Source organism: Sturnus vulgaris, chromosome 3, assembly GCF_052056855.1.
Source record: "Sturnus vulgaris isolate bStuVul1 chromosome 3, bStuVul1.hap1, whole genome shotgun sequence".
NCBI classification, from domain to species: Eukaryota; Metazoa; Chordata; class Aves; order Passeriformes; family Sturnidae; genus Sturnus; species Sturnus vulgaris.
The window spans coordinates 114,724,362-114,745,157 of record NC_142245.1 but is presented as its reverse complement, the minus strand read 5'-3'; the positions used below and the strand labels follow the sequence as shown (position 1 = coordinate 114,745,157).

At 64.4% G+C, this 20,796-nt stretch overlaps 2 protein-coding genes and 3 non-coding genes across 9 annotated transcripts; 2 read left to right on the top strand and 3 right to left on the bottom strand.

Annotated features, from left to right (window-relative positions):
- Positions 1–1,018: 1,018 nt before the first annotated feature.
- Positions 1,019–9,169, bottom strand: TMEM214 (transmembrane protein 214). The gene is made up of 17 exons (XM_014888161.2): positions 8,995–9,169; positions 8,428–8,633; positions 6,988–7,138; positions 6,285–6,419; positions 6,079–6,161; positions 5,633–5,738; positions 5,274–5,355; positions 5,070–5,171; positions 4,812–4,953; positions 4,418–4,509; positions 4,257–4,305; positions 3,980–4,093; positions 3,628–3,745; positions 2,797–2,893; positions 2,392–2,560; positions 1,735–1,886; positions 1,019–1,513 (listed from the first exon to the last, which is right to left on the bottom strand). The coding sequence occupies exons 1-17, from the start codon at positions 9,149–9,151 to the stop codon at positions 1,387–1,389; spliced, it is 2,082 nt and encodes a 693-aa protein (XP_014743647.2). The 5' UTR covers positions 9,152–9,169; the 3' UTR covers positions 1,019–1,386.
- A 564-nt stretch (positions 9,170–9,733) lies between these two features.
- Positions 9,734–9,897, top strand: LOC148224565 (U1 spliceosomal RNA). Its single transcript, XR_015802952.1, has one exon. It is a non-coding gene; the product is annotated as a U1 spliceosomal RNA (small nuclear RNA).
- A 744-nt stretch (positions 9,898–10,641) lies between these two features.
- LOC148224564 (U1 spliceosomal RNA) lies at positions 10,642–10,805 on the bottom strand. The gene has a single exon (XR_015802951.1). It is a non-coding gene; the product is annotated as a U1 spliceosomal RNA (small nuclear RNA).
- Positions 10,806–12,869: 2,064 nt separating this feature from the next.
- On the top strand, positions 12,870–13,033 carry LOC148224563 (U1 spliceosomal RNA). The gene has a single exon (XR_015802950.1). It is a non-coding gene; the product is annotated as a U1 spliceosomal RNA (small nuclear RNA).
- Positions 13,034–13,416: 383 nt separating this feature from the next.
- On the bottom strand, positions 13,417–20,632 carry MAPRE3 (microtubule associated protein RP/EB family member 3). 5 transcript variants are annotated; one of them, XM_088162639.1, is made up of 7 exons: positions 20,529–20,632; positions 16,182–16,309; positions 15,951–16,096; positions 15,649–15,805; positions 14,863–15,014; positions 14,495–14,647; positions 13,417–14,262 (listed from the first exon to the last, which is right to left on the bottom strand). In XM_088162639.1, the coding sequence occupies exons 2-7, from the start codon at positions 16,300–16,302 to the stop codon at positions 14,194–14,196; spliced, it is 798 nt and encodes a 265-aa protein (XP_088018765.1). In that variant the 5' UTR covers positions 16,303–16,309; positions 20,529–20,632; the 3' UTR covers positions 13,417–14,193. The 5 variants fall into 5 exon arrangements, with proteins under 5 accessions (XP_088018765.1, XP_014743704.1, XP_088018762.1 ...); XM_014888218.2 differs by having other exon boundaries at positions 15,604–15,805; positions 20,529–20,619; XM_088162636.1 differs by lacking the exon at positions 20,529–20,632 and adding an exon at positions 18,604–18,917 and having other exon boundaries at positions 15,604–15,805.
- Positions 20,633–20,796: the final 164 nt, after the last annotated feature.

Sequence of the window (20,796 nt, the reverse complement as noted above, 5' to 3'; positions counted from 1 at the left end):
CGGACACTGGGAATCAATGGACACTGGGGTGTGACCGGACACTGGGGTGTGACCGGACACTGGGTGTGAATGGACACTGGGGTGCGAATGGACACTGGGGTGCGAATGGACACTGGGGTGTGACCGGACACTGGGGTGCGAATGGACACTGGGGTGCGACCGGACACTGGGGTGTGACCGGACACTGGGGTGTGAATGGACACTGGGGTGTGACCGGACACTGGGGTGTGACTGGACACTGGGATGTGAATGGACACTGGGTGTGAATGGACACTGGGTGTGAATGGACACGGGGGTGTGACCGGACACTGGGGTGTGACCGGACACTGGGGTGTGAATGGACACTGGGGTGTGAATGGACACTGGGATGTGACCGGACACTGGGGTGTGAATGGACACTGGGGTGTGACCGGACACTGGGTGTGAATGGACACTGGGGTGTGACCGGACACTGGGTGTGAATGGACACTGGGGTGTGACTGGACACTGGGATGTGAATGGACACTGGGTGTGAATGGACACTGGGGTGTGACCGGACACTGGGTGTGAATGGACACTGGGGTGTGACCGGACACTGGGGTGTGAATGGACACGGGGGTGTGACCGGACAGGGATCTGCATGGACACATACATGGAGCACAGGTATGCACTGACATCACACGTGGGTGAGCACAGAGGTACACGCAGGTGCCCCTTCACACACACCTCTAAGGACACAGGCACTCCCACCCAACCCCCATGCACACCCACACAGGTGACACCCACAGCGGCAGAGGCAGGGGTCGAACCCGACACTTCCCCACTCCACACAAACACCCCACACCCAGGGCTGACCCGTGGGGTGGCACCACTTGGCACCAGCAGCTCCTTGGACTCCTCTCAACTGCCCCAGCTGGAGCGTGCAGGGTCCAGCCGAGGCACTGCCCCTCTCCTTGGGGGTGGGAATGGGGGTTCAGGGGGGTCTGGACAGCCCCTCCCCCCCACCATGAGCAGCCATCTTCAATGAGGAAGAAATATAAAGCATATCGAGCAATTATAAGGAAAAAATAATAAAATAAATCAGTTCATTCATTGGTGGGAAGGGATGGGAAGGTGAGGGGCTCCAGGTGTCCTCCCCTGATCCTGTAAACAGGCAAACCACAAGGGGATGAGGATCACCCACCCAGGGACAGTGGGACAGGGAAAGCCAAAGTGGTCACAGGGTGTGGAAAAACCTGGGCGTGTGTCTCTCCAGCCCCTCAGAAAAATAAACCTCCCCAAAAGCCCGGATTTGACCCGAAGTTCCTGTGGGCATTGCCCCAACACGTCTGTCCCACATCCTGCTGCACTCTGAATATCCCTTGGCAGCTAGAACACTGGGACATGATGTGACCTCCAGAGAGCAGTTCAGTGTCCAGAAATCATGGCTAGGGCCCAGTTTTTGAGGGCCAGGGTTGCATTTTGCAGGTAAATCCAGGAAGAATAGGTGAAGCTCGTCAAGTGGTCCCTCACGCACTCCCACGTCACGTCCCCACTGGAAAAGCAAGGACAAGGGATTACAGGAAGGAGTCAGAGCCAGAAGGGATGAATGACATGGGGGATACAGGAGCCCCCCTGGGCAGAGCAGGACTGGGGACAGCCCCGGCCAGCACGGGAGGGACAGGAAGGGACACAGGGAGGGACAGAGGGAGGGACACAACTGCAGCACCGAGAGCACAGCCCCGGGGGAAGGGGAGCAGGACGGGGGCTGCTCACTTGCAGGAGTCGAGGCAGCTCTGCCAGCCCCGCTGCAGCACCGCAGCCAGGCCCTGCAGCAGGGGCAGCAGGCAGCTCTGCACCAGGAACAGCAGCAGCTCCCGCACACACTCGGCGAAGTGCAGCAGCGCCTCGGGGAGCCGGTTCTGGAGCTGTGGAGCAGAGATATGATGTGGGGTGAACACCAACCCCTGCAGCAGCTCTGGGCACAGCCAGAGTCTGGGGTACTGCCTACCTGTGATGGTCCCATCTCACCCACCCCCTTCTCCAGCATCCTTGAGCTCTCCCCACATTCCCTCTTCTCCAGCACTCAGCAGACAGGGCGCCCACACTCTGTGAGCACTGATGTCACCCCACTGCCACCAAGATGCTGGCTTCTGGAACACCAGGGAGTTTTCTGAGCCCTCTCCCTTCCACAGTCACTGGAAACAGCTGCAGCAGGCTGGTGCCACAGGAGGACAAATGGCATCAAAGAGCTGCCATGGGGCCGTCCCTTTCCCAGAACTCCAACAACGGCAGCTGCTGCCAGGGGCAGTGGCAAACATGTCACCATCCTACTTTCAGGCCTCCCCCTGTACCCCCGGTACAGATTTCCCAGTCCTACAAGCCCCCCATCGGCACTCCTTGTCTCCTCCAGCCCTGGGTGCCCCCACTCACCCAGTCACTGAGCCAGGGCAGGTTGCCATGGAGCCAGGAGAGCAGGGAGTAGCACTGCTGGGACACATCCCGGGCCATCTCACTGCTCGTTTTCCAGAGCAGCTCCAGCTGTGGCCACAGGACGGACACAGCCACAGAACCGTGGTGGGCCAGGCTGTGCTCCAGCCACCTGCAAGGGATGCTCAGATGAGGGCAGTGCTGGACCACGGCACCACGGCTGCCACACAGAGCACACGGGCACGGAGCTGCCACCACAGCGTGAACGGGGGAGAGCTCCAGTCTGAGCTGGATCTGCTTCCAGGCACGGCTGGGCAACAGCTCCCAGCTCCCTCCCAAGCCCTCGTCGTGCTGCACAACAGCCTCACCCCCTTGTCCCAGCCACCCAGCCACGCTGGTGTCACAGACCTGTACCCCTGCAGGCAGCCAAGGGACACCTTCTGCCAGGCCAGCTGGGAGGCGGGCAGGATGCCCGAGGAGCGCAGCAGCCGAGCAGAAGACGAGGCTGCAAGAGACAAGCGTGATCCTTGAGTGGCCCTTGGCTATGGGGACATGCATCCATCTGTGCCCAAGGGCTCTGTGGGGACACACGGCTCGAGCTGTGCTGTGGGAGCATCCTCCTCAGGAGATGCTCCAGGAGGGGACAGACAGACAGAACTCCCTGAGCAGGGAGACACTCCCAAAAGGGAACAGGCAGAGGGTGGTCTGCCTGCAGAGCCTGCATCCCCCAGGACCCCCCAGCTGGACAGATGGACAGTCTGCATCCCCCAGGACCCCCCAGCTGGACAGATGGACAGTCTGCATCCCCCAGGATACCCCAGCTGGACAGATGAACAGACCCCACTGCAGTCTGCCTGCAGAGCCTGCATCGCCCAGGACCCCCCAGCTGGACAGACCCCACTGCTCACAGCAGCCACAGGACAAAGGCAGGGACACCAAGGGGCTTTGCTCAGGGGAGCAGCCTAAGGAGTGATCCGAGGGAGGGAAGATCACTCCTGAGCAAGTGGAAAAAGCCTCAAGCTTCTGACAGGGGAAGTTTAGGGTGTAAACAAAAACCAGTGTCTCCATAGGAAGGGCTGTCCAGGGCAATGGTGGAGTTTCTATCCCTTGAGGAATTTAAAAGCTGTGTGAATGTGACACTTGTGGGGACATGGGATAGTGGCGGCCTTGGCAGTGCTGGGGGTGCCTGATGTTCCCAGAGGATTTCTGGAAGCTGGATTTTCTGCCTCCCCAGCATACCCTGGAAGGAGCCGTGTGTCTGCACGTCGTGCAGGAAGAAGCCAGCAGCGAACACCAGCAGGACAAGCAGCAGCCGTGACCAGGGGAAGCCCCGGCCCTTCATCTTGTGCAGCAGCTCCTGCAGGGGAGGACAAGGCCCTGTCACTGTCACTGCAGAGTCCTGACACCCCAGCACAGCCCCAGCCTCCCAGCTGGGACAGAGACATCTGCTGAGCAGCTGGGGCTTGGACAGGGACCAGCACATCTGTCCCCAGCGTGTCCCTGGCCCAGCACGTGCCAGCAGCAGGAGGGGCTGACCGAGCCCCAGCACAGAGCTGAGATGTGGCCCCGGGTGCTGCCTGCTGTCCCTCACCTTGCAGGCAGTGTCACAGGCGGCCACATCCTGGTCCCCTCCAGTCCCCCTGGCCGCCAGCTCCTCATTGGTCACTTTGAAGGAGCGAACCGTTTCCTGCAGTGACTGATGCACCTTGGGGACAGCAGGAGCTGTGTCAGGACCCCCAGGTCCCCACAGACCCCCTGAGCTGACACAGCACCAGGAGGGCAACCACAGGTCCCATGGGGACATTACCAGCTCAGGGAGCTCTCACAGCAGCACGGGGACACTCCCCCACCCCACAGCTCACCCCTACCTTCTTGCTGCTGCTCTCCCAGGACTCCAGGAGGTGGTTCAGCAGCAAACTGGGGGGAAGGAGAACACAGGCTTGGTCAGGAACTCCCAGAAGGAATTACGGTGTCCCAAAGGTTGTGTAGGGGAGCCCTGGCCCTCCTTGGAGCCACAGTCTGGACTGACCTGGACTGAGCTAGGTGTTTGGTGTAGAGCTGCCTCCAGACGCTGAAGCTCAGTGGGTCCAGGCTCAAGCACTGGCTCATGGAGGTCAGAAGCTGGGGAGGGGGCACAGCAGGTCATTACATGAGACTTTCTCCCTGGCATGCCAGACACCCCATGCCCCAGGCTGGACTCTGACACAGCCAGCCAGCTCCTGAGGCACCAAACAGAGCTGCAGAACCCCTGCACACAGAGGGAGGTGGAACTGGGCAATCTTCCCACACAAACCATTCTATGATTTGATGACTCCTATCCCCTGGGAGCAGGCAGCACGACCCCTGCCCTGCCATCACCATCCCCGTGACAGCACATGTCCATGGGACCACCACACTCAGCCCGTAACCCCTGCCAGGCTCACCTCCTTCTTCATGGCAGGAGGGCAGGCAGGCGTGGCTCGGGACAGGAAGGAGGGGAAGTAGGTGTGCAGGACTGCCTCGGGCCGGGCGCCAAAGGCCAGAACCTTCAGGCGGGGGTAGAGACGCCGCAGCTGCTCCTGCAGGCTGGGGGAGAGCGTGAGGCTGCCGAGGGACAGCGGGCACCAGGGTGGCACAAGGGGGCACCGAGGGCCTGCCCCATGGCACAGCTGGGCTGGGCGTGCCTGGATGGGTCAGTGTACCTGGTGGACAGCGAGTTGTTGGGCATGAAGGCGAAGTCCAGGAGCGGGAAGAAGTCCTTGGGGCCGATCATGCCGAAGCCTTTGGTGAGGTTGGGGTGCATCCTGCAGAACAGAGCCCTGAGCTGCTGTGGCTCTGACACAGGGCAGTGCCAGCTCCAGAGCCCCAGGCGCCCTGGTAGCAGGGGGACACAGGGTGGCACTCACATCAGGAGCCGGTCCAGGTAGGAAACGGCGTACGGAGACAGGGACTTGATGCCGAGCACCGGGAGCATGACACCGAGCCACACTGCAGGGAGAGACAGGAGGGGCCTGGCTGGGCTGTCCCTACACTGGGACAACCCAGCACACAAACCACCCAGTGACAGGCAGGCAGATCCCTTGGGAAGGACTTCAGGGCAGCTGCACTGCAGAAGAGTGGAGCAGTACACTCCCTGTCCTTCCAGGCACTATGGCTCCTCTCGGGATCCCAACCTTTTCCCACCCCTAAGTAGAACCACCAGCGGGAGAGGAGGTGCACTGGCAGTCCCAGGAGGGGATCCCACACCTCTACTCCCATCTCTCACCTTTCAGGCCCTCGTGGAGGTCGCTGAACCCGGCCTGCCCCAGTGCCCAGAGGACAGTCAGGCACTTCGCCGGCCGGTTCTGCTGGGAGCGCAACACCTCCAGGTACTGTGGGAGGACAGGACACATTGGCTGGGAAGAGCTGCAACCCATCCCAGCCAAGCCTGGAGCCATGGGACCTGCAGCACCTGGGTCTCCAGCCCCTGGCAGGGACCTACAGCTCCAGATGAGGCCTGGAGCCATTCTAGGGGAACAGGGAGAACCCCAAACCCAGCTCTGGGGGTGCAGGGGGACAGAGGAAACCCCAAACCCAGCTCTGGAGGTGCAGGGCTGCTGGGTGGGGCAGGCAGAACCCACTGGTGACACCGGAGGGCAGTGAGGTACAAGGGCTTTGTGCAATGGGATGGAGGAGCAGCACCACCAACAAACCCGGCTCACCCCAGCTCACCTTGCCCAGGTTGGTCGTGGCAATCCGGGGCCTGTCCAGGAGAAGTGCCTGGATGCAGATCCTGTACCCATGCAGAGACTCCCCTGGAACAGAGATGGGGGAGATCCTGCTCAGCCACGGCCTCCATGGAGGAATTACAAAGAGCTTCCAAAGAGGCAACGAGGCACAGACACTGGGGGGAGGCCAGGGAGCCCCAGGGTGCTGACCTGAGGCCTTGTCCAGCTCCTGCAGCATGGTGTAGATGCAGTGGTCAAAGAAGAGCTCCAGGACGCCTGATGCCTTTCCCAGCAGGGAGCGGATGATGCTCCTCAGCTCCTTGCTCACCAGGCAGTATGGATAGTCTGGGGTGGCACAAGGGAGGGAAGAGTTTAGTGAGACCCTGCTCTGGAGAGCTCCAGCAGCTGGAGGAACCAGCCCAGTGTGAGGTGGGTGCAGGAAGTGCCTCATCCTCACAGCAGCCAGGCAGCACTGGCCTCCTCCTCCTCCTCCCCAGTGACTCCACATCAGAGGCAGCTAATCCAGCCCTAAGGGACGGTTTCCCACGGAATGCTGATACTGGGGCATGGACAGCGGTCTGGAGAAGATACTTTGTTCCCCTCTGCCTTGCCACCCAAAATGACACTGTCTCATTGTCAGTGGAGACTAACTGATCTCACAGGAGAGGGGAATCCTGCCCCAACATCCCTCTAGCATTGAGGATAGCTGAGACTGAACTCCCAAACTCCACAGCAGCAGGGACAGGATCCCTATGGGGAAGCCTCCAATTTGACAACTGTACGAGCAATTTCACTGTGTTTGTGGCCAAGAGAGGGCAGACGTGGGGAGAGCCCAGAACCAAGCAAATCCTCCTCGTTTTGTTAACAAAGGACCACAGCGCCCACCATTCCCGAGTGGCAGCAGGACACGGACCGTGGGGGTGCTGGCTCAGCACGGGGTCACTCCTGGGTGCTTGCAGCTTGTAGTTGAGGTACCCAGCCAGGTCCTTCACCCACACTGAGGGGTTCTCAGGGAACACACTCCGGCTCTTCTCCAGCTCCTTCTGCAGATCCGCCAGGTCCAGCTGGAAGTGACAGACAGACAAACTCAACCCAGGACAAACAGAACTGGGCAAAAATCACAGGAAGGAGAAAGTTAACTCTGACTCCTAAGGGGCCACGGGGAAGGAAATGCTTCCACCTCCATTCTGACACCACTGCCCTTCCCACATGGAAAACCCCTGCTGCCAGAGCTCCAGAGCATTGCCTGGGGCAGCCAGCTCCTGGCCAGTGAGCCCATCAGCCCAAACCAAGGACTTGCTCATGGCTGCAGCTTGCCAAGCACAAGCCCTAGGTGATTACAGCCATGGCTGGTCCACAGCCAGAATCCTCCAGGGAGGAAACAAGCCACAGGCAACCAAACCCATCTGATGAACAACCCACAGCACCAAACCAGGTACACAGCAGCAGTTCCCACCCCTCTCCACTGCTACCCAGACACGCTCATGCCCTGCCTTTACACCTGGAGTATCTGAGGGGCTGCTCCATCAGGGCTTGCTGCAAGGCTCAGATTCTCTGAGAGCCTGACCGTGTCCCCTGCCAGTGGATTCCCACTGCCACACTGAGTCAGGTGCCCTTGGGCACCTCACTTCAGCCCCGCCCTGCGAGAGGAATTCTACACAAACCAGCTGGTGCCACAGCAGGAAATGAAACCTGCCCCAAACCCCCATCAGTGACCTGACAAGGCCACACAGTGTGTGTCACTGCTGAGCACAGGGACAGCTCTGGCTGCCCTGCCTCCCCAGGGAACACGGGAATCACACACACACCCGCACCAGCTGTCACTGTGGGCAAAAGCTGGATGTGGAGAACTACTGGGATGATGGAGAGAAACCCTGCCCAGTGCAGGGGGAAGCAGAGGGAAGCCCCTTGTTCGGGAGGCCCCAGGGCCTGCCAACCCCAGGGACACACCACTCCAGCACAGCCCGCCCTGGCCAGTTCTGGAACCCTCCACGCTCAGACATGGCCAGGACAGGCAAGACAGACACAGACAGGTTCTGCAGATCCAGCCACAGCACAGGAACTACAAGAGTGACTCCCAGGGCCCCACCACTGAGACAGGGAGGAGATTCCAGCCATCATGAGGCTTCCCTGGGGTTCCTCCCAGACGTGGTGGTGACAAAGGGAACCAGAAATCCCCTTCCAGCCACCTCCTGCCTCCCGTGTGGCCCATGGGGAGATCAGCCCCTATGGTGAGGCTGAAGCAGGACAGGGCACTGCTCTGCACTGCTCCTGTCACTCGGGCTGGGAACACCGGCCCCGTGCTCTGCCTCCACGCGCTCCCGTGGGCTGGGACCCGGCCGGGCACACTCACGGCTTTCAAGGCTTCCTCCAGCGAGCGGCACCTGCCCGGTTTGGCTCCAGCGTCGTTCCCCGATGGTTTCTTCCCGCTCTTCCCCGTGTGCTGCTTCCGTTGCGGCGGCTCGGGGGCCGCGGCCGGGGGCACCTGCTCCTTGTTCTGCTTCCGCAGCGCCCGCTCGAAGCCCAGCTGGAAGATGGTGCTGGAGGTGGCGATGGGAGCTGGGAAGGGGAGAGGGAAAGGGTGACCAAGAGGGCCGTGGGCAGCGGCGACACGACGGGACGGATCTGGGGCACAAGGAGCAGATCGTGCCCCGCTCCCACGGTGCCCACGGGGGCCGCCGCCAAGCCCTGACGAGCCCGTGCAGCCCGGTACCGCTCCCGGACCGGTGGGACCCACTGGAGAACCGCACTGCCCCACGCGAGAGCCTCCAGCTGCACCCTCCCATCCCCGGGACCCACGGGGGAGCCCACCCGTCCCACGCGAGGTCCCAGCCCCCGACAGAGCCCACAGACAGACAGACAGACAGACCCACGGGACCGCCGCCCGCCACACCGGGGGCCCGCGAGCGCTGACACTTACCGGGCAGGGGCAGAGCGCGACCGGCATTGGCCTCTCCCAGGGCACGGCGGCTGCCAGTGCCACCCGCGGGCCCCCGCCGGCCCTTGCGCACCACCTCCCACCGCCCGGCACCGGCGCCAGCCGTGGCCGGCCCCGTGGCCGCTCCCGCCGCCGCCATTGAGACCCGGAGCGCCTAAGGCGGAGCCGGGGCGGGGCCAGGACGCGTGCGCGCGCGGCCGGCGCTGATTGGCTGCGCCCTCGGACACGCGCCGCCAGCACCGGCTGCCACGTCCCCGCCCCGCCTCGCCGGGAAACGTGACCGGGGGAGCGGCCCCGCCCCCTGGAGACCCCGCCCACACAGCGGCCTCCGTGACGTGAGCAGGGGGGCTTGCGGGGGGAGCTGAGCCGATGACGCACACTGCGGGGGCGGGGTCACGGGGCGGAGGCGTGACCATGGCTCGCGCACTGCCTACTGCAGAACCGCCGGCCCGGCAGGGGCGGAGCCTTGAGACCGGCAGGGCGTGCCGATGTAAATGAGACAGCGCCGCGCGGCATGCCGGGAATGTAAAATTAAAAAATAATCACAATAACGCGCCTTTGCCCTCGCGTGTCCGCGGGCGCTGCCCGGGCCGGGCCGTGCGGACCGGGGCGCAGATTCGGGAGCGGTTGGGCGCGGGGATTTGGGGCGCGGGGTCGGGGTGGCCGTGTGTTGTGGAGGCGTGCGGCGGGCAGGGTAGGGGGGCGTTGTGGTGTTGAAGTCATACTTACCTGGCAGGGGAGACACCATGATCAGGCAGGTGGTTTTCCCAGGGCGAGGCTCATCCCTTGCACTCCGGGTGTGCTGACCCCTGCGATTTCCCCAAATGCGGGAAACTCGACTGCATAATTTGTGGTAGTGGGGGACTGCGTTCGCGCTCTCCCCTGGTTTGGTCGTTAAAAAACAGGGTTTTCGAAGTGGTTATTTTTGTGCAAAGCGCGTATTCAGACCGCTGCGCTGTGTGTGGCGTGCTTCCTCCCGGCTCAGTTCAATGAGTGAGCAAGAGCCTTTCCAGGACTAGGGCAGCAGCCAGCGGTGCTCGCCGGTGTCAGTGCTGGAGGCTTCTGCGCCTGGCATTGAATAGGGACGGGACAAGCAATACCGGGGCATTGGGATCATGGGTGTAGCGATGATATTTAAGTGGCCCGGTACCCTCTGAAAGGCTCGGAGGGCGGAGAGGCTCCGAAATAACCGCGGTTCCAGGGGCGTCTTCTCCGAACAGGCGCTGGCGGCGGCAGGAGGACACATTCCCTGCAGGCATTGTCCAGCAGATCTCTAAAGGGGGCCTCTGGACTGCTGCCTCTGTCCCACGCCGTGTGTGCAGCAGCAGGGAAACACCCGGCTGCAACGGGTCCTCCCTCGGCAAGGGGCGAGGACATGCCGGCCCCGCTCGGTGAGCTCTGTCTGGGTCACACCGGACCGAGTCCGAGGCCGCCGATGTAACCACAGAGACACGACAGCGACGTGCCCGGGACAGCGGAGAGGAACGCCCCGAGAACTGGCTGATGGCTCGTCTTCTCTGCCTGGCGAAAAACCAATGCCACCACAGCACACTTACCTGCATCAGTTTTTACTATACCGGAGTTGCGCCATAACTTGGATTTTATCAACCTTTCCTTAAACCACGAAACCAGGGGAGAGCGCGAACGCAGTCCCCCACTACCACAAATTATGCAGTCGAGTTTCCCGCATTTGGGGAAATCGCAGGGGTCAGCACACCCGGAGTGCAAGGGATGAGCCTCGCCCTGGGAAAACCACCTGCCTGATCATGGTATCTCCCCTGCCAGGTAAGTATGACTTCAACACCACAACGCCCCCCTACCCTGCCCGCCGCACGCCTCCACAAGACACGGCCACCCCGACCCCGCACCCCAAATCCCCGCGCCCAACCGCTCCCGAACCTGCGCCCCGGTCCGCACGGCCCGGCCCGGGCAGCGCCCGCGGACACGAGAGGGCAGCGGCGCGTTATTGTGATTATTTTTTAATTTTACATTCCCGGCATGCCGCGCGGCGCTGTCTCATTTGCATCGACACGCCTCCTGACTCTCTCCTGTGCCGCGCTCCCCTCCGGGCTGGCCCCGCCCAGTCAGAAGTGTCTGTCTGCAGGTACTGATGAACAACAAAAAACTGCACAGTTTAATTCAAATCTCGAGAAATAATTTCCCCTTTGAGCTGGATTTTCCCAGTCGGAGGCAAAGACAAAGTGACGCTGCTCCCCCACAGGGACACGAGAGCAGACGCCTTTCACAGCCAGCATCGCTCCGTGCGCGCTGCGCTCTGGCACCGAGGCCAGAAGGGTGTCGGGATTTTGGACAACCCGATGGACTTCAGCAGGCTGGGCTTAGTGACGTTCCCCTAACTCTTGCACCAGTCTATCCCGATGGTTTAGGCTTCTCCTCTGGGGGGGATTAGAGGAATAAATTCCAATTGGCAATAACCCAAACTCTAAAAAAGAGCCTGTTAACATTTCCAGTTCTCGTTGTGCATCTCATTGTATTGAGGTTGGTCTTTTCTTACCGGTTGGACTCCCCTTTCCAGTTCAGCTTTCAGCAGACTCAGGTTTCTCTCTTGCCCCAGGATTCCCAAAGCCAAAGCAGTGGTACGAGTGCACCTAAAACTTCAGCAGGTATTTCCTTCACCCAGGTTTCCCTGCGTGCATGGGCAGAGCTGCACTGTCCGTGCACTTTCCAGAGGAATATGCAAACTGGACAGAGGGCTTTAGAAAAGTTAATTGTGCGTTTAACTTGCACGGCAAACGCTGCCTGAGCAATGGCAAAGGGCACTGGGGCACGTGGAGAAAGCCATGGGGTCATTTTGCGTTCCCAGTCCTGAATTCCATGAGTTGTAAAACGGTCTGAGGGATTTCCTGCCCCCGAGGGATTTCCTGCCCTGAGGGATTTCGTCCCATTGCAGCAACAACAACAACAACTTTTTACTCCAAGGTCCCTTAGAGCCAGTAACTATGGAACAAGATAGTCCAGTATGCACTGGAAAATCCACGGTCCCATTCCCTGCCTTAACTGGAACCAAAGGATGGGCTGGGGAAGTGGGAGATGTTCCGGTCCCCTTCAGTCCGGCCCAATTTCTTCCTCTTCTGATTTTTCCTTCGGTCCATGCTCAGCCCGTCCTGCCTGCGACTCACCCCCTGCTACTTTTGGAGGGCCAATCCCAACTCAGGACCTTGTCCCTGAAATGCCCCTTGCCTTCTGCCTCTTGCTGCCCCAACAACGGATTTGCTCATTTCTTTTGGCTCTTCTCTTCTACTTCTCCCCATCGTTAGAGGCATCACATTGGAAATAACCCTCCTCTCTGCTCCTTGTCTTTTCTGGAGTTACTGTCCAATAACTGGCACGGCCAACAGGCATCGTGTTAAACAGCACAGTGCTTCCTTCCCTTGCCGGCCTCGATCCATTTGGGATCCGGATCCCTTTGGGATCTGGGTCCATTTGGGACCTGGGTCCCTTTGGAAGGATCCGGAGGCGCCCGGGAGGGGCGGGGGACGCTCCGCCGCGCCGCCAGGGGGCGCTGCCCAGAGGGAGCGGTACGAGGCGGGGTTTGGGGAGGGGGCGGGGCCATGCAAATCACAGCGGGTGGGGGCATTGCCGTGCGCTCGGGGGCGTGTCGATGCAAATGAGACAGCACCGCGCGGCATGCCGGGAATGTAAAATTAAAAAAAAAAATCACAATAACGCGCCTTTGCCCTCTCGTGTCCGCGGGCGCTGCCCGGGCCGGGCCGTGCGGACCGGGGCGCAGGTTCGGGAGCGGTTGGGCGCGGGGATTTGGGGTGCGGGGTCGGGGTGGCCGTGTGTTGTGGAGGCGTGCGGCGGGCAGGGTAGGGGGGCGTTGTGGTGTTGAAGTCATACTTACCTGGCAGGGGAGATACCATGATCAGGCAGGTGGTTTTCCCAGGGCGAGGCTCATCCCTTGCACTCCGGGTGTGCTGACCCCTGCGATTTCCCCAAATGCGGGAAACTCGACTGCATAATTTGTGGTAGTGGGGGACTGCGTTCGCGCTCTCCCCTGGTGATCTGGTTAAAAATAGATTAAAGAGCTTGAGTTTCACTTGCGATTGGGTGGAGCAGCGTTGTTTTCTCTGACGTTCCCAATCTCCTTGTAGATCAACCGCGGGCGAGGTCTGTTCCTGCACCATTAAACCACGATCCGCACCCCGCAGGATCGTGCCCTAGCTGAGGCAGGAGCACGTACCCGGGCTTCTCCCGGCTTTTATAACCCAAATGAATCTCTAAAACTGGTCTCCCTGTTTCTCAACCCGGCCCTCCTCACACACTATGGTCCCAGAGCCTTCACCGGGGTCGACTTCTGCCGAGGGTTTGTCAGCAGGGAGGAACTCCTAGGCCAGGAAGCAAGTCCAAGACCTTGCAGTGAACCCCATCACGGGCAGGACACAGTGTTACCACACGAGTTTATTTAAATAAAACCGAACACAGATGCAGCGTTGCGACCGGAGTGATGGACCAGACAAGCGATGCGACAGGGACATGGCAGCCAGGGCGGGTGGGCGCTGCGAGCCCTCACGGTGACCCACCCCAGCCCCGGCTCCGTGGGGGCCACGGGCGAGAGGAGAGGGCCCACTGCCATTCCATGCTGTAGTGAGGACAGGCTCCCTCTCCGGGACCCCCGTGGCTGCAGGTGCCCCCCGCTGCCATGGCCGCACTGGGCCACTTTTCATTTTCCCAGGAACCTGAACCAACATCTCTCTCCTCTGTTCCGTGGCGTCCCACTCCAACAGGCTGCCAGGCCGGCACTCACTCCACCATGGGGGTCCTGGGGCCTCGAGGGTCCCAGCAAGGCGAGCAGCACACGGCTCCCCAGGCCAGCCCCCGAGGACTCGGTGTTCCTTCTCACTCTCACCATGGGCAGGCAGGACACCAGGGCGGATGTGGCACTCGCTCACACCGGGGGGACAACAGAAATAAATACGGGGAGGGGGTGGCGCGGGCCAGGCCCCAGCACGGGGCCAGATCCCGTCCCCAGCCCCAGCCCCAGCCCCCGGCGCAGCCGCGCTCCTCGCCCAGGGGATGTTGGCCGGTTATGGAGATGGTGGCTTCCCCCTGGAGCTGCCGGAGACGGCGATGGCGTGTGACAGTGCAGGGCGAGGCGCGGGCTCGGACCTCAATGTCTATGGTGGGGGGCGGCGCGGGGGGCGCTGGCACGGGCCGGGGCTAGTACTCGTCCTGGTCCTCTGGCGGCTGCTCCTCCAGCTCATCGTCCTCTGGTGGGGCAAAGCCCTCCTAGGGGGAAACGTGGCAGCCGTCGGCACAGGGGTGCCACAGGTGGGCACAGCAACCTCCACCTGGAGTGGCATGAGGGCTTTGGCAAAGCCCAACCTGCTTCTGGCACCCCACGAAGTGAACAAGGCTGAGAGCAACTGGGGGAGAAGGGAGTCCCTGCCCTGCCAGGGAATTCCAGAAAGCAGGATATGGACATGGGGTCCAGGGGTGTCCCGAGGTGCCCAGCCCTCACCTCCGTGGCATAGAGGACGCTGACGATGCCCGTGATGATGGGGCTGTTCTCGTTCTCGTGCTCCTGGCAGATGAGCTCAATGTCCCGCAGTTTGCTGAAGTAGAAATCCCGCTCCTTCTCCAGCCCATCCACTGTCAGCTTCAGGTCCATCAGCTGTGGGACAGCGAAAGGGCCAAAACCTTCAGCCCCCTCAATCCCACGCTGCACCCCAGTCCCCTGGCAGGGAGCCCCTACCTGGCTGAAGCCTTCAGTCGCCCCCAGCCCTGCAGTGCCCCCCAGTCCCCTGGCAGGGAGCCCCTACCTGGCTGAAGCCTTCAGTCGCCCCCAGCCCTGCAGTGCCCCCCAATCCCCTGGCAGGGAGCCCCTACCTGCTGGTTGAGCTCCAGGATCTGCGCGTCAGCCTCGGTGCCGCCATTGCGGGCGGCAGGCGAGTTTTTCCGTAGGATGCCGCTGGGCACGTTGCCGAGGCGGGCTGGGTTCGGGGTGTTCTTGGGGCCCGTGGGGGAGGTCCTCTGGGGGACTTGACAGCACACGGGGACCAATGGGTTAATGCTGGCTGGGGGGAGCTGCCAGCAGGGACCCCCCTGCATGGTGTGGGGGGCAGCAGTGGGCAGCAAGGGCAGGCAGATATCCTGTGCAGAGCCACGGCTCCAGGCTCTCCCAACTTCAGCCTCCCCCCTGCCTCAGTTTCCCCTGGCAAATCTTGCCCCCAGCCCTCCAAGGATGCTCGTGGCTTGTTTGGGGTTTGACATGGGGTCTGAGGAGGTCCCAGACCTTGACAGCTCCTGCTGGGCCAGCACAGGGAGTCCCCACGGCCCACGAGAACTGCACGGCGGCGGCACGGCACGGGGGGATGGTAGCCAGGGGTGCTGGGGCGACAAACCACCCCCAGCCCAGGCTGAGCAGGCAGATGGAGGCAGCCAAGATCCCTCCTGCTCCTCCTGCGCTGTCTCGGTGTCCCTGCAGACCCGCCCGGCCCCCCCGGTCGCAGGCAGGCAGGCAGCAGAGCGGGGCGCAGGCAGGGGTCAGGGGGACGCCTGGCCATGGCCAGAGCGCCACGGGGTGCAGAGGGCGGGGGACAGCGCTCGCTGGGGGGCCCCAGACATTACCTGCAGTGCCAATGGGTTTCTTGGGTTTGTTGTAGATGTGATCACCTGGGTTAGGGGGGGGCGCGACGTCCTGGCCCTGCCGCGCCAGCAGCGGGTTGTACTCCTTCCCGTCGTAGTTGGCGTCAAAGAATTTCTTGAACCACTGGATGAACTCAAAATTGTCCTGGAACTTGCCCTTCACCAGCCGCTCCACTGCAATGATCTAGGGGGACATGGAGGAGCTGGCAGGGCAGCCAGCGTGGCCCCCAGCTCAGCAGGGACACTGGCACGGTGGGGACACTGGCCTGGACCCCGGCGGAGTAGCCCCCCACGGGGCAGCCCCACCCCCGCTGTCCCTATGGACCTACTTTGTCCACTCCCATCTTCTTGAAGGCGGCCTGCAGCACCTTGAAGTTGTGGATGTACTCGTGCTCCAGCTTGGCCTGGAACTTCACCTTGCGCAGGTGCACGCAGCCGGGGAACAGCATGTCCATGAACTGGCAATACGCAGCCCCTGCGCCGGCCCACGCCGTGTCAACAGGGGCTGGGGGCACCCTGGCGACACCCCCCATGTCCCCTACACGGCCCCACGAGCCCACCTGAGCAGAGCTGCTCGATCTTGGTGTAGTTGAGCTGCAGGGAGTCGTTGACCCAGGCCAGCATGTCATGGCGGCTCAGGTTCTCACTGGTCACCGACGTCGAGTACACATTGACGGCCATGCCCCAGCTGCCAAGAGACAGGGGTCACACCAGCGCCCTAGGGCACCCCAACCCGCACCAGGGGCCTTGGGATCCGGGAAATCCATCCCACCCAGACTCTGACACTGGGGCCACCGGGATCTGGGATGCCCATCCCACCCACATCCCGACACCAGAGGCACAAGGTCCCAGGGTGCCCATCCCAACTGTGCCCCAACACCAAGGGACCCCCACCCCCAGCTGCACCCTGAGGTATGGCAGGGAGACATGAGGACCCCCAGAAGCCCCAGTGTGGCCCACCCAGCCAGGTGGCCCCTGCCCTGAACAGGGATGCCCAGGGGAACCAGGTTTGGTTATTGCTGGGAGTGACACATGGATACAGTGCATGAGGTGGCTCATGGGGAAGGGGTCCCAGGCCGCACTGCCCCTGCGCCCTGAGTGAGCCCACTGGGCTCCTGGGGGCTGGTGCCCATAAGCAGCTTAGGGCCCCCCTCTCGGGCCCCCGGTGCTGCCTAATCTGCCGGGGCCAGGATCGGGATCGGGGTCCATTAGAGCAGGGCTTAGAGGGGCAACATCTGCCGGCAGGCGGCCTGTGCCCAGATGGCTGGGGGCTCCAGGACCCCCTGGCTGCAGTCCCAGCATGGCAGAGGACAGGGAGCCCACGGCGGAATGGGGGGCACTGAGCCCCAGTCTCACTGTCCTGCACAAAATGCTTTCGTGCAGGGACCGACGAGCGGCCCTGCCGCCCCTTCCCGGGACTGGGGGTCCCGGTGCTCCCGCGGCCCCCCCGCACGGCAGCGGCGGCAGCGGCGGCGTTAATCCGCTTCCCTCCTCGGCGAGGGGGGCTGCGGGCCCGGGCCAGCTGCCAGGCGGGGGCTGGGGGGAGGTGCAGCCCCCCCTAGCCCCCCCTCCCGTGTCACAGCCCGGGGGAATGAGGGGGAACACTCCCAGCGCACATCTGCGTCCTGGGGGTGCAGTGCTGGGGGCCTGCGGGGGCGCTGCCACCGCGGGGTGCTGCCACCCCCCAGGGCCCGTTTGGGGGGCAAAAGGTCCCGGTGGCCGCAGTCCCCCCACGCTCGGGTACAGCCCCACGGTGACTCAGCACCGGCGATGTCGCACCGGCGATGCTGGACCCCACCGGCAGCCCAGCGGATCCGTGCCCTGCCGCGGCCGGGACCCCCGGGAGCCCCGTCCCACCCCGCCGTGTTACCGCACGCAGCCGCGGGGGGGGTCGGTATTTTTAGCCGCCACCGCAGCAGCTGGAACCGAGGCCCCCGCGCCGCCGCCGCCCCCGGCACCGCGAGGTGCGCACCGGCCCGCTGCCGGCACCGGCGACAGCCAAAGCCCGTCCCGCAGGCATCGCGGCAGTGGGGTGCGGGCAAGGGTCCCCCCAGGGCTCTCCCCATCTTCCCTCCCTCCCCTGGCTCCGGCAGCGGAGCTGAGTCATGCGCGGCGCTGAGCCAGAGCCACGCGCACTGCGGTGCCGCGGCTGCCGGGTACCGGGGCACGGGCTGCAGCGGGGGCGGCAGCGGGGGCACCGGGCACGGGACGCGGGGGAACGAGGCAGGGGCTGCCTGCCCGCCCCGGCGAGGAGCAGCTGACACCCCCGTGCCATCGCCGGCCCTTCCCCAAATAAGCGGGGCAGCTGCCGGCAGAGCCGGAGCAGGATCCCACCGCGAGCCGTGGGGCCGCGCCGTGCCCGGGCTGAGCGGGGGGATGCTCGTGGGAGCCGGCACGGCCGCCAGGGCTCTGCGGCATCCTGCCTGTGGGGGACGGGGCAGGGACCCCCAGACTGCCCGCCAGGATGAACTGGGGTGTCAGCCGGACCCCGACTCCCGCACACGCCGGCACACGCGAGAGCCCGGGGGCGAACCCTGACACCCGGGGAGCACCCTGATCCACACGGAGAACCCTGACACGCGGAGAGAACCCTGATCCCGCCGGGAACACCTTGACCCACCGGGAGAACCCTGACCCCGCCAGGCACCGGCGTGTCGCGATCGCGGAGCGGGGACGCCGCCCGGGGCGCGCGGTGCCACCCAGTCCGTCCCCACCCTCCCAAACGCCTTACAAGCCCCCGGCGCAGCGCCGAGCACGCCCCGGTGTAATGACAGGGCAGCCAGGGCCTGCGGCACCCTCCGACCCACTGCCGCCCCGACGCCGGGTGATGGACGCGCCCAGGGCCGGGAGCCTCCGGCCCAGCCGGTTTGCCGCCGGCTCTTGCCAAAAAAACTAATGAAAATAAGAATCCAGCCCAGATTCCCGGCAGGCCGTGGGGAGAGGGGTTGTTGCCGGGCGCCCGGCCAGGCGGGGGACGCTTACCGCTGCATTTTAATTGTCCGGGCAGGAGCTGCTAATCACGGCCCCACGGCGACCGAAGCCCCGGGCGTGCGTCCGTGCCCGTCCCGCGGCGCTGCCGGGGCGCACGCAGAGGTCGTCCGGGCCCGGTCCCACGCCGCAGCCCCCCCGGCCGCTCTGCCCAAACAAACGGGAGCAGAGTGAGGCCGTGAGGTGCCAGCGCGGCGGCCGAGGGCGGCACCGACGGCGGGCACCGGGAGCTGAGCAGCGCGTCGGTGCCGGCCCAGCAGCACCGCGGTGCCGGTGCGAACTGGGCTGCTGCGACTGGCGGGTTCTATTTTGGGAGCCGTCCCGGTGGCTTCTCAAGTGACAAACACGCGAGGGGGGTGGCAGACAGCCCGGCGGGGGCCGAGCGCCGTGCGGAGCCGCCACGGAGCTGGCAGCGGGCACGGTAGCCCGGGTGCGAACAGCGAGGGCCGCTCGCCCACGTCCCCCCTCCAGGTGCCCCCCAGAGCCACTTCCCCCACCCCGAGCAGAGCATCCCCGTGCCACAGCCCGTGCTGTGCCGGGCACAGGTGGGTTTGGCGGGGGCGGGCAGCGCCCAGCTCGGCACCGGCTCCATCCCCAGCTCCGTACCGGCTCCGGCCCCGGCACCCTTCCCCGTTTCCCGGTGGCAGTGTTCGTCCCGGCCCGCGGCGAGGCAAAGCGGCCGTTCACGCACCGGGAGCTGGCGGCTCCCGGCGGCGATGCTCGGGGCGCAAAGCGAGTGCCCGACCGCCCAAATCCCCCCGCCGCGCTCGGCTCCCGCTAACCTAAATAACTCGGTACAGCGGCGGGAGCATGTGCAGAGCGGAGCCCTCCCCCCTGCTCCTGAAATATTAATGCCGCGGGATGAGCCGAGCTGGGAGAGCCGGGGTGGGTGCGGGACACGCTGGCATCTCCGGCCGGGACAACGCGCCTGTGACATGCCGCGGGGCAGAGCTGTCCCCAGAGTGTCCCCACACGCGTGACGGGAGGCACCGCAAGCGCTCACGACATCCCCAGGACCCCCGTAACCCCGCGGGGTGTCAGAGGGGCCGGGTCTGTGTGCCCCGGCGGACCCGCTCGGGAAGATCCCCGGCGGGAGATGGGACTGGATATCCTGGGAATGGCGGGGGAGCGCGGAGAAGGGCCCCGGCCCCATCCCGACGCGTCACTGACACCGTCACCTTACCGGTGCCACCGCTGTACCGGTGCCACCGCCGCCGCCGTGCCGCCATGAGCGCGAGGACCGAGAGCGCGTCACGCTCGGTGTGTCACGGTGACAGCCACCTGCCGCTCCGCACCGCCACGGCGGCATCCCGGGAGCATCACCCGCAGCGGCCCCGGCGGGACGGGACCGGCGGCACCGGCAGAGCCCGAGCGGCGGCGACGCGGGTCCCGCAGGACCCCCCGAGACCAGAGATCTCCGGGTGATGCCCGGGCCCCGACGATGGTGATTCCCGGGCCGGTGCTGCGCGGTGCCGGAGCCGAGACGACAGCTGCCAGCGTGCCGTACCGGTGCCGTGCCATGCTGGGGCCGTTCCGTACCGGGACCGCACCGTGCCCTGCCCGCAGCCCCGCGGCCGCCGCTGAGTCAGGCCGGGCCTCGCCGCCACCGGCCCCGCGGGACCGCTCGGCCTCTCCGCTCAGCCCAGACCCGTTCGCGGCCCGGTTTCAACCGCTTCATCCCCGGCATTACCGGACGATCGGGCCCCCCTCTCACCTCCGGACGCTCCATCTCCGGAGGCCCCTCGCCCCTTTGGCCGCGCTTCTGCAGCCGAGTTCCCGGCCCGGCCCCGCCACTCCATCCCCGAAGGCCCCACGGGCCGGTCCTGCCGGGCGGCGGCGGCCGGTGCGGGGGATGCGGATGATGTCGGCAGCTCTGCCCGCTCCCTCCCTTGCCCCCCGGGCGGTCCCGCCGCACTCACCGCTCGGCCGCGGCCGCCGCCGCTCCACTGCCCGCGCTCCGCTGCTCCGGGACCGGGACCGGGACCGGGCCGGAACCGCACGGACCGACCGCGCCTGCGCCGCCCCCCCCGCGGGCGGTGCCAACCGCCTCGCCCCGCCCCCGCTGCCATGGCAACGGACATGGCCACGCCCCGTCTACGCGTTGATATGGACTGGCCACGCCTCCACAGCCGTGGCAACGAGTCTGGCCACGCCCCCTTGGTGTGCCATGGCAACGCTATTGGCCAC

Excerpts from the sequence above, each read along its gene's own strand:
- TMEM214 (XM_014888161.2), bottom strand. The coding sequence starts at position 9,151 with ATGGCGGCGGCGGGAGCGGCCACGGGGCCGGCCACGGCTGGCGCCGGT. Across the intron at positions 7,139-8,427 it reads TGGAGGAAGCCTTGAAAGCC|CTGGACCTGGCGGATCTGCA; the intron begins GTGAGTGTGCCC and ends TGTCACTTCCAG. Across the intron at positions 3,746-3,979 it reads CCTGTGACACTGCCTGCAAG|GAGCTGCTGCACAAGATGAA; the intron begins GTGAGGGACAGC and ends CCTCCCCTGCAG.
- MAPRE3 (XM_088162636.1), bottom strand. Across the intron at positions 15,806-15,950 it reads AGAAGATGGGAGTGGACAAA|ATCATTGCAGTGGAGCGGCT; the intron begins GTAGGTCCATAG and ends ATGTCCCCCTAG. Across the intron at positions 14,648-14,862 it reads TCCTGGAGCTCAACCAGCAG|CTGATGGACCTGAAGCTGAC; the intron begins GTAGGGGCTCCC and ends GCTGTCCCACAG.